General features: G+C 36.8%; 1 protein-coding gene across 10 annotated transcripts in view; it reads left to right on the top strand.

Moving 5' to 3' along the window:
- Nucleotides 1-12,663, top strand: part of PDE4D (phosphodiesterase 4D) — a 1,476,836-nt gene that overhangs the window by 1,250,428 nt on the left and 213,745 nt on the right. For all 10 annotated transcript variants that reach the window (XM_073235968.1, XM_073235963.1, XM_037022276.2 and 7 more), the window contains one exon: nt 4,437-4,628. In XM_073235968.1, coding sequence (XP_073092069.1) covers nt 4,437-4,628 — 192 coding nt within the window. The remainder of the gene's footprint in view (nt 1-4,436; nt 4,629-12,663) is intronic.

Consider the following 12,663-nt stretch of genomic DNA (forward strand, 5'->3'; position numbering starts at 1 on the left):
ATTTGAATAAAAGAGCTTCTTTTTTTTTAAGAGCAAACATTTAAAATATCATTGACCATTTTTAGATTATTCTCAATCTGTTTGTAAAGCTAATAATATTTCTTAGATTAAAACAGTTCTATCAGTATTTGATAATCGCTTTCTATAGATTGTGAGCATTTATTTCTTGAATAATATCTAAGATGTTTTCATGAGTCTTTAAGAAACAGCTATGGCCTTTGAGTTTGTTTACGGTAGATTTTGCTTAAGAAAATGATCTCCATCTAGTGGCAAAATTTTTATATTACAACCTACAAAGAAAAATATCAAAGCCCCTAAAACATCTGGTGGTAAGCATCTTACAACCTATTAATACATTTTTGGGTTTGTTTTTTTTTTGCGAAAAAATGTTAAATGTTTTGAGCAATTGTTCCAAACTTAAAATGGAGAATTTATTTAAGACTTTGGCTTCAATTAATCGGAAAAATCATAATAAAGTAGAAATCACTGACTTGGGGGGTTATTTTGGTATTTATTCAGTTGAACTGAGAAAAACTAAGTCAAAAATGACACTCCTGTATCTCCTATATTTCTGTTTAAGCATAGCAAGAAAGGATACTTATACTTTATTTTTTAAAACAGTAAAACATATTGATATTGAAGGGAAATTAACATAAGCAGTTTTTTAAGTGTTTACATTAGGTCCTCCTCATGCTGAAGTGCTTCCCTGACTATCTTCTTAGAGCAAAAATCTCCCTTTATCCTCCCCCTATTCAGAGGTCTTTACTGTCTTTCAGCTGTATAGTGAATGCCTTCAGAAGCTTCCTTTATTATTAATTAATTAATTAATTAATTTTTTATTAAGGTATTATTGATGCACACTCTTATGAAGGTTTCACATGAAAAAACAATGTGGTTACTACATTTACCCATATTGTCAAGTCCCCACCCATACCCCAAAGCAGTCACTGTCCATCAGTGCAGCAAGATGCCACGGATCCACTATGTGCCTTCTCTGTGATATACACTGTTCTCCCCGTGATCCCCCACACCATGTGTACTAAACATAATACCCCTCAGTCCCCTTCTCCCTCCCTCCCCACACACCCTCCCACATCCCTCCCCTTTAGTAACCACTAGTTCCTTCTTGGAGTCTCTGAGCCTGCTGCTATTTTGTTCCTTCAGTTTTGCTTCATTGTTATGCTCCACAAATGAGGAAAATCAGTTGGCACTTGTCTTTCTCCACCTAGCTTAATTCACTGAGCGTAATATCCTCAGGCTCCATCCCCGTTGTTGCAAATAGTAGGATTTGTTTCTTTCTTATGCCTGAATAGTATTCCATTGTGTATATGTACCACCTCTAGTTTATCCATTCATCTACTGATGAATGGTTGCTTCCATATCTTGGCTATTGTGAAAAGTGCTGCGATAAACATAGGGGTACATATGTCTTTTTGAATCTGAGAGGTTGTATTCTTTGGGTAAATTCCAAGGAGTGGGATTCCTGGGTCAAATTGTATTTCTGTTTTTAGTTTTTTGAGGAACCTCTATATTGCTTTCCACAATGGTTGAAATAGCTTACATTCCCACCAGCAGTGTAGGAGGGTTCCCCTTTCTCCACATTCTCATCACCATTTGTTTTTCTTAGTCTTTTGAATGCTGGCCATCCTTACTGGTGCGAGGTGATATCTCATTGTGGTTTTAATTTGCATTTCCCTGATGATTAGTGATGTGGAGCATCTTTTCATGTGTCTGTTGGCCATCTCAATTTCTTCTTTGGAGAAGTGTCTCTTCATATCCTCTGCCCATTTGTTAATCAGGTTATTTGCTTTTTGGGTGTGGAGGCTTGTAAGTTCTTTATATATTTTGGATGTTAACCCCTTGTCGGATACATTTACAAATATATTCTCCCATACTGTAGGATGCTTTTTTGTTCCGTTGAAGGTATCCTTTGCTGTACAGAAACTTTTTAGTTTGATGTAGTCCATGAGTTCATGTTTGCTTTTGTTCCCTTTCTCGAGGAGATGCGTTCAGGAAGAAGTTGCTCATGCTTATATTCAGGAGATTTTTGCCTATGTTGTTTCTAAGAGTTTTATGGTTTCATGACTTACATTCAAGTCTTTGATCCATTTTTAGTTTACTTTTGTGTATGGGGTTAAACAATAATGCAGTTTCATTCTCTTGCATGTAGCTGTCCAGTTTTGCCAACACCAGCTGTTGAAGAGGCTGTCATTTCCCCATTGTATGTCCATGGCTCCTTTATCATATATTAATTGACCATATATGGTTGGGTTTTTATCAGGGCTCTCTAGTCTTTTCCATTGGTCTTTGGGTCTGTTCTTGTGCCAGGACCAAATTGTCTTGATTACTGCGGCTTTGTAGTAGAGCTTGAAGTCAGGGAGTGTAATTCCCCCTGCTTTATTCTTGCTTCTCAGGATTGCAAAAGCTTCCATTAAATATTACTTTGCTATGAAGACTTCCCAAATATCTCAGTCTAGATTAATCTCATCTCCTTTGTTTGGTATCTCAGTGTGCTCAGAGTAGGTGCTTAATAAGGGTTTATTTAATCAAGCATATCCAAGAAGAGCGTGCCAGAGGTCCTTTAATGATAAAAGATCCCTTCCCTTCTGGCCTTCTTCAGGATTGCCCGGAGTCCCACATGCATGAAGTGCCTGTCCAGGTGAACAGATGTCCCCTGTCTGGGTGTCATAGTTACTAACATACATTTTGGTTTACATAACTGTGCATTACAGCAGGAGGAACTTCAGAACAGTGGATGATTAAATCCCGTTAGCGCAGTATTTGGTCAGTTAACTTTTCTAGGAGCTGGTATCCTTATCTGCAAAGATAGTCTGTTCAACTAGATAATCTTTCGTTGTCCTATAAGGACCAAATAATGCATCCATGAAGTGACACCATTCTTAAAAAAATTATAAATTGGAAAATAAGTTTATGACCTGCCAAGCTAGATTATGAATTTTGGCCTCCAGTCTCTGGGTTGTAATACTATGTATTAATAACTCCAATAAAGAAAGTAATAGAATGTTTTAAAATTAGCTAGTTTATAGTTTGGATAAAGGATCTAATGGAGAAAATATTGATAACAACTAAACTTGAATTCATTTACTTATTCATTCAAAAAATTTTTAAACCACATACTTATGGGGATATCCTGAACTATTCACTCTCCTTTCACAAGAACACATGGGAATTGACTTTAATACTGATTGATATTTGATTAGAAAAGTTTTTTTTGGAAAGTTTGTCTGGATTATAAGGACTGTGATGTTAATTGTGCCTGTGTGGTTCTTTCTTTGCCCATCTCTAAAATCTGTATTGCTAAGCACAAAGACTCTCATTCATTCACTCATTCATTGAGACTACTTAGTAAAGGTTTCTGAAGGACCATGTGAAGTGCTAAGAACACTCAGAGTCTCCATTCTCAGAAAGCTCACAGTCTAGGAAGGGAAACCGTTCTCAATTCATTGTAAATGCTATCAGTAGGGAGTGGGAATGTGTCTTCGGAGCACAGAGCAAGGGCATCTCATGAAGCTCCCGGGTATCAGCAGCCTTTCAAGTGGATTCTAAGTCCTCAGGAAATGACCAACATTGGCCAGGGAATAGGAGGGCTGAGTAATTAGGGGAGCAGAAAGTTAGGCAGGGATAGCCTGTGACATGGAGGTAGTGGTTCAGTATGGGTGGAGCATGAAGTGCCTGATCAAAGAGGGTTGCCTGTTGAGGTTTGGAAAATGGTTAATTGTAATTGAGAATTGATTGCTAAGATTGTATCTATATAGCTAAGAAATTTGGGCTTTATCCTGAAGACAGCAGGGAGTTACTGGAAGGTTTTAAACTGATTAATGATGTAGTCAGATTTGTATTTTAAGAAGAAACACTCTTGGTACAGTGTGGAAAATGGAATCAAGACACAAATTTAAAGACTGTTACAATAATGCAAGTGAGAATTGATGGAATCTTGAACTTAATATAAAGACTGGAAATGGAGGAAAGTGGATACAACAGACATTAGTGATTAGATACATGTAGGCGGGAGGGAGACAAGCCCAAATTTTGGGAAATGATAATATTAGGCATATAATAGGCATTTGTTGAATTGAATTCAAATGTGTAGTGAATTGCTCTGTATTTGCTCTTTTACTAGAAGGAATTCTGTACTTAGGAGAACTATCCTTTGAAGAATTGGTCCCTTTTTAACTGAGGTTAAGTTTAGAGAGACCTATGTTTTGTATCTGGTCAGTTAACAAAAGTACCCAGAATCTTAGGAAAACAAGAATGTGAAACCAATGTGTTTTTTACTTTTGTGTATTTCAATATTATCATATTAGGAATCAGCTGCAGATTTTCCCACTGTCGGTTCCAAAACTAAAATCTCCCTTTACTTAAATAGCAGCATGCAGGCATTCACAGCAGTGTCATTCCTTTCCCTTCATTTGCAGTTTTGATGTGGACAATGGCACGTCAGCGGGACGGAGTCCCCTGGATCCCATGACCAGCCCGGGATCTGGGCTAATTCTCCAAGCAAACTTCGTCCACAGTCAGCGTCGGGAGTCCTTCCTGTATCGATCCGACAGCGACTATGACCTGTCTCCAAAGTCTATGTCCCGGAACTCCTCCATTGCCAGTGATATGTGAGTATAAGGGTGAGCAAAGAGAAGAGGGCGTGCTCGCAGAAAATCAAGTGAATTTACCTCTGGACTTGATGGTGTAATAAAACCAAAGATATTTCTTTAACTGTCTGATTCTCTAATTTGGGAAGAATGGTGAGTAAAATTATACAGCTGAAAATAAGTGGTAGTATTTGAGTGCACCACCACCTTTGATAAGAAATATTTACTTTCCCAGAGAATACATTATCTGGGAAAAGTGAGAGAGAAAATGTAATGAATATATGTACACTTAAAATATTAGCTTATATTCATGTAAGACCTGAGTTTTAGCGACCTAGCCCATGAATACTTCCTAACATTTTGAAAGACTTTAAACTCAGTTTGATATTAGAGTGTTTAGCGTTATGAGTATATCTCAATTGATGTACCGTACAGATGTTAGCACTGGTTTGCCAGATCATTTGAGACATCTCTGTGGGTTTTGCCTAAATTAAGCCAGCTTTGGAGTATCAATCACTAGAGACAAGCACAAAAAACTAAATTAGGCAGACCTGAATATTGTTTAAGACATGGCACACCTTGGAAACTAAATGAAACTGATAAGCAGATTTGCTGGTCATATACCATCATTAGCTCATTTTCTCAGCACATTCCATTCTCATATTTATTATAATGCTCATTCATTTTCTAATTTCTGGAGGCTTCTAAATAAGACCTTACTCTCACTTAACACCTGTGCAGTCGTTTATGGTAACTGCCTCTGTATGGAGTTGGTCTCCACTCTCCTCCGCTTTATCTAGACAGTTGTCCAATAACAGTCACCATCTTCTCATGACACCATCTTAAAAACTGAGGACAGATTGCAATTCATCGTATTGGAATTAGACTGCACACGGTCACTGAGGGTCTAGTGTTATTGTTGCTGCACTAACACGTCATCGAAATATGCCAGTAGGTCTAAACAGGGTCCTAGAAATGAAACGGTACTTTACTCATTCTCAGAACCTGTAGTTCTTGGTTGCCATTTCATTAACAGTTATAAAATGATAATAATCTATTCTCTCTAGGAATGACTAAACTGCAATGATTTTCATTCAGATACTGAGTTATTCAACTCTCGTTGTATAGCTCTTCTTGTTTGAAGCACTGAAGGAGATATAAGAAAACTGTAAGATGAAGTTCTTGATCACAAATAATTTATAATCTTATGGAGTGACAGGACTCAGGTCAGGTAACAAGTGGAAAAGACAGTATTTAAGTCCTAATTTGTGTCCTTTCAGGTTACAGATAAAAGCATCTCACCACCTACCTTTAACAAGGGAGAGGTCTACACCATCTTTCAAAAAATATTCAGTCTACTCTCTTTTTTTCTCTCCTTTTTTTTGTCAATGAAACTTCTTCAATAAGTTATCTCTCCATGCTTCCACCCCCATCCCAAAGATATACATCTGTATTCTACATTGCCTTCCCATGTTGTATTGCCCTAATGTTCTGAAATCTGTTTTCCATTCATAATTGATTGTTGAAAATCCATTAATTTAAGTAGTATTTATGAGTTACCTCTAAAGTAGAAGGCATGAACCAGATAGTAGAGGAAACACAAGGTGCATTTCCTCTCCTAACTTTCATCATTGTTAGGCTCTCTCTCCTCTCTTACTCACAGACCTCTCCTTCACCAGCTCCTCTTTACACCCCTTAACATATTTCCCCAAAGTATAGTCCCTGACCCTTGGGTTTTGTTTTGGAAAAATACTTTGTTTATGAGTTCAACTATCAGCTTTCATCAGATGACTTAGTGTTCAGTATCTCTGGCTCTGAAACTTCAGTTGAGCTCTACATCTCTAGCACTTAAATGCTTTCTGGAAATTTGTACTTTTTTATTCACTGATATTTCACAGCTATTAATTAGTACAGGTTCATTATTACTAAGTGAGCTCCACATCAGTAGCACTTGATTGCCTTCTGGAAATTTATACTTTCTTGTTCAACTGTTAACCTCACAGTCGTTCATTAAATTAGTACATATTCATAATTAATTCATTGTATTAATAGTGTCCACTCTTCTTTACTCCCAAACGACTTCCTTTTCCCAAATGACCCTATTTCTATGTTATTTTTATACCATCTTTTCAAGTTTGAAATTCAAGACATTCATTTATTCATTCACACATAATGAAAACACTAAGCAGCTGTGGTATATTGAAAGCTCCCAATCCACAGATGGGAGAGATTTAACATCATAGATCATTATAATAAAATGTGGTGAGCACCATCCTTGAGGCAACAAAACTATGGGAACAGAAAAAAGAAAAGGACAGTTTTCCAGACAGGGAAAGCCAGGCTAAGAGGGCAACATTTACATGATAGGAGGCATGGGAAATTATGGCTCAATTAAGGAATAACAGTCTAGTTGGTGGGAGCAAAGAAATGTGGCAGGAGAAAAAGATTGAGTACAGTCCGTGGGACCTGAGAACCATGAGGATTTTGGCATGATCATATTCTTATTATTAATGCTTATGATTGCTCTATTGTTGTATGATTATGTACAGTCAGGTGACTCTAGGGAAGTAGATCATGCTGAAATGCATAGAAATGAAGCAGGCTAAATATGATGGATATCCATGTCATGGTATGGAGTTGGCATAAAGAGGTTGGTCTAGATGCAAAAGGCAAGAGGCTTACAGAACGGTGTGTTTTGGGAGGTTACAAGGGGACAACCACTGGGGAAGGAGAATCCAAAAGAAGGCCTTGTTCAGTTTTGACCCTGACCAAGTAAATGGCGATGTTCACTTGAGGAACACAAGGTAGAGAGTGGACAGCATGATGCAGGTAACGGGTGATGAATCTGGTGTTTACATGCTGAAGGGTGAACTTGAGGCAGACCGGTAACAGTTAAAGGACAAGGACAGACAGCAGAAACAGGAGAAGGTGAGGAGAAGAAGAACCAGGTACCTTCTGTAATTACTAGGTTTTGGATGACAACTGAGTGAAGCATCTTCGTGAAGTAACAGAATTAGAAGCTCCGAGGGTTGAGGACTGAATTGGAAACGGAGACACCAGCAAGTGTAGGTGTCTCTTTAAAAAGCTGTTAAGTTTAAAAGGGAGAGAGAACTAAAGCTGCTTGAGGAACAGTTAGTTCAAGGGACATTTTCTTTGAACTCAGGACACTTGAGCTGAAGGAAGAGGGTGTTAAGTATAGAGTTGCAGCTGCTGACAAAAATATGGTCATGAGCTCAAAGGGGCTAACCTTGGAAAAGCACAGACAGGTACTGTGTTCTTCAGAACAATGAAGAAAAAACAGGTGAAAAGGGAAAATATGAATTTGGATATGGAGGAGTAAAATGCTTAGATAATTCTTGGCTAGCAATCTCTATTTTTTAACCCAAGCAGAAAGTATAGCCATCAGCAACTAAAGGAGAGAGGGACAGGGCAGCTTGAGATCAGGGGGAGCCACTTTGCAGATCAAAAGAGAGAACAGAATAGGGGTGAAGGGAAAAATGCTTCAAAGCCCCATAGATAATAATGTCATGTTGAATGGATACATGCCCAGGTTGAAAGGCATCTCCTCCAACTTCAACAAAAGTGAGACAACTTTGCTTTAGGTAGAGGCCAGGGACAAACTCAGCATATTAGTGGGCTTTATTTCACAAAGTTATTCTATTTTCTTAAGTATAGTAAAGTGATTTTCAGTTACCAGTGTGTAGATTGTTTCTTTTGTGTCCCCTACTCTAGCTAGTAAAGATTCAATATAGGCATGAATTTTATAAAAAGCCTGTGTCATATTTAATTAGTGCTTTTCTTTCCAAAGCAAACTTACAAGGATGACTTCATTTTTCCCTGGACCATTCAAAAGTTTCTTTATTTGATCAGATTCACATAGGAATAACAAATTTAATCAGACCATGATGTAGCTGTATGTATTATTGAAAAATAAAGTCTTGACCTGTTCAGCTTTTGTGTTCCCCCCGGATATTTACATTGGAGCAATAAGGTTTTCCTTTGACACTGACTGACTCCTGGAAAGCACTCTTTCTAACTGGAAGGTGAAGTTTCTTCGTGAAGCAAGGTGAATAGAATAAATGATTTGTTTCAATCTTCAATCTGATACTACATATATCTTCCACACATTAAGAGTTATGTCTTCTCATTTGACTTGACATGTGGCCCACATGTAAACCCCATTTTCTTATCTTACCTGGTTCATGATAATGATGGGAAGACTGTGTCCACAATTCAGTGTCTATAATTCAACTGTACTTTATAGAAAATGATATCATCATGTATTCTAACTGCTTTTGATAATTTTATATTTATTGCCCTGTAGCTTTCCTTTTGAGAAAATCCCTTAGAAATTTCAATATAAACAGTATCAGTGAAAATTTGTGATGATCTGTTTGAATGAAATAAGTGCTCCTTAAGTTGAAATATGATTGTTTAATTTACTGAGAAAGTGAGAAGAAAATAATTACTTCCTAATAGGATGTCATCATATCTTCTATAAATAGATACTAATTAAACAGCTGGGGGACAAAGAAAAATTAAGACTAATAATGGTGGTTATAATATAGCGTACATTGCATGTACGTCCCTTTTCCAAGTATTTTCACCCCTGCTTTCTCATTTGATACCTTTCACAATCCTATGGACAGGGATATTGTTATGTTATTTTACAGAGGAGAGACCCAAGGTCTCGAGAGCTGAACCTTAATTTTTAAAAACACAACAAACATTTTCATCATTTCTCAGGGAGTGTAATTTTGATAATGCCATTATAAGCAAAGTACTCGAAACTACTGCAGCAAAACTGCTGAGAAACAGAAGTCCCTGTTGGCCAAATTCATTTGACCAGGTGAAATATGTGGCACAATGAAAATTTGGTTTTCAGTGATATTTTAAGAACAAAATAAGATAAAAGCTCAAACTGGTCAAAGAAGTAATAAAATAAATATGTGATGACTCTTGGAAAATATATGCAAGTCTATAGGAGTAGGTTAAACTCAGCGTATAAAGAAATTACCTGATATAAGGTAGAAGAGAAGTTCCTGGCAGCTTCTGCTCAGAAAGTGCCACATAGTTATTTAAATGTGTCTCCAGTAACTACTTAATTCTTAAGAACAACAAAAAAGAGAAAAAAAATTAAATATTAGCATGCATACAGAAAAGAAATAAATACATGAAAAGCAAATTTGAACTACAATGAATAGTAAAAAGTATTTTATGACAGTATAAATGGCTAGATCACAGAAAGTTTCCCTATTACTGTCATGAAGAAACATGAAGAATATTACAGAATAAATGGGTAATTACATTAAATGTATGTAGCTTTTTCCCTCTTAAAGTTCTTCAAAATGTATTTAACATTATTTTAATTTGTAAATAAGCAGTTGCTTCTACTGTTGCACTTCATCCAATAATACATTGTTTCATTGTTTGTATTTGCAAATACACAGATATGATACACTACGAAGAATTACAGGCAAATTATCAGTGACAAGACTAATAGAATTTAGGAATTAAATCTGTCAGTTTATTGAATGCAAGCTGCCTGTCAAAACACTTCAGTCAAAAAAATTTTCAGTTCACCTGGATAGTGGACCCTGTATTTCCCATCTTCTGCATAAACATTAACATACAGGATCCAAAGTCCATCCAACTAACTCTTTACTCTTACTTACCGGCTAATGGGTAACATGCCCCACCCACCACCTCAGATTGCTGCCTGTAGCAATTCGCAAGCCCCTGTCTGCCACTGGAGCCTCTAATACGAGTTTGCAGTCAAAGGCGCTCCTCACCATTGCTTGTGACCAATGAATAGAGGTTATGTTGCCTGTAGTCCCAAGTGTGCAAAAGAACGTTGCTAATACCACAGCTTACAGTATCTTGCTTGGTCTTCCTAGGATATCTCTGAAAAGAAAAGTTAATGTTGCACAACATAAGTTCTCCTGCTCCATGGATCTACTTGAAAAGTTTGTAGCCAACCTAGATAGATTTTAGGTCTTATTACACTAATGAGCATCTATCTTTCTCCTTTCTAACCTTGGTTTGCCACGTAAAAGTCCTCCAACATTATCTAAACACAGAAAGATGTCATGGACAAATAATTCCTTCCCTAATTCTTGAGCTTTCCTGACTGAGGAGGTGTCCTCACCCCTCACTCGCTAGTGTAACAGTAAGGAGACCGGGGCGAGGGTTCCCAAAACATGAGTGCAGGTACCCTAGGGCATCACAGGAAAGTCACGTGGTTGCCAGGGGTATTTTAAGTTTTCAAAGGAAACACAGAAATATCTGTCAGTCACCTTGGGTCATAATAGCTTGAAATAGTTCCCAGTTTCAACTTCAGATCATTACTTTACTTTCTATGACATCATATCTTCGCAAAACTGGGTTTTTGATGATTGCTGTGATAAAAAGCATGTACTGCACAAAAATCAGCACGGAACAGAAAATGAGGGAGAAAGGGGACGTTGTCCAATCTATTCTAAAGTGAGAAGTTGTGTGGTACCCAGAGGTGCTCAATTGTTGGGACAAAACCTTATTAAATAGTTTGGACCTAATTACTTAGTAATTGGAACTTTTAGTTATTTCTTTTGGCTAATGGCATGCTGTAAAAAATATAAAATAACTGAGATGCTAAGAGGGTCATGAGCTGAGAAGTCTGAGAATCTCTGGATTGGGGTGTTTATTCATGTCCTTAGGATTGGAGGTAAATCAAATCTGTATGTGAAGATAAGAGAAAGAAAAATAGCCTGACAGATTCAAAGCCATGAACTTCTTGATGAATTCTAGAGTAGAGAATTTATCCTATTCTTAATTCTGTTGGGACCCCAGGTAGACAAAATCTTTTATTGTCAACGGTGATATATTTTGGTAATGAGCCAGATAAACCAGGCTTTTTCTCTCCATTCCCTATGGGCTGGCCACTGTTACTGCTATTATTATGGCATATTGAGGTAGACACTACCACTAGCCATTAAATCCCAAGATTTATATTGGCAGAGTGTTTTAAGGTCATCAGCTACTAGAATACTGTTTTGCTACCTTTTCTTTTCTTTTCTAAATTTCACTTCTTTGTCAAGTCGCCAAGGTCATTTTATTCTGACTCAATGAGGAATTCCATGAATGGTAAAGTAATGCCTATAAATTAAACATGCTTCTCAATCTGCATTAAGGAATTAAAATGACCAGTTTAATATACATTTTATATTTCTAATCTCATACTAAAAAATAACAAAAAGGAAGTCCTAATGTTCTGGCATTTGAGTGATCATGTTTGTTAATGCGATAGGATAGAAGCAAAGAGTTAATTTTCAGACATTACTATAACGAGATGGTGTCAGCATGTTTGGGTATCATTACACTGTTCTCCAGTCTTTTAAAATGACAAATTTATTAAGTTATGTGTTAAATATCCCTCGATTATCAATACCAAAGTAGTAGATATATCTTGAGATCTTCGGGAACATGGAGAGATAAATACTAGTCATGAAAAGTTCTTAAAGCAGAAGGAAAAAGAAATGGAGATTGACCCAACATACTAATAATTCCTTATTTCTGTAATAAGGCAACTGTAATTTGCCCTAATATTTAGCGTATTACTTTTTTTTTCTAAATTTCCTTCATACCAAGTATGCTCCTCAGACTTCAGGCTCTAGTTTTAATTATGAAAAAAGCAAACTAACAAAAAGCAGAAAAACAGTCATGTGAGTGTTCCTTAACTCCCACACCTAAGAGAAAAAAGCAGTGTGAAAGTGAACTATTCAAACTTGTAAATGTTGGATTAAGCAGTCATGCTTTTACTTTGGAAACAGTACTTATTGAAGGTTATCATCACCTACTTTTTTAAAAAAAGTGAAGAGTAGCTTAATAATAAAAGTGACCACAATTCTTAATAATAAAAGTGATGACACCACGATCCTATGGGACATCAGATACCTGCTAGAGTACCAGCTTGAATCAACCTTGGTCAAGAAGAGCTGGCTTATTTTTTCAGATATACAAAGAACACAGTCTCTAAGAGCAATTTATGAGTGTAACAAAGTAAAACTAACTATTATAA

This window comes from Manis javanica, chromosome 1 (assembly GCF_040802235.1).
Source record: "Manis javanica isolate MJ-LG chromosome 1, MJ_LKY, whole genome shotgun sequence".
In the NCBI taxonomy this organism is placed as follows: Eukaryota; Metazoa; Chordata; class Mammalia; order Pholidota; family Manidae; genus Manis; species Manis javanica.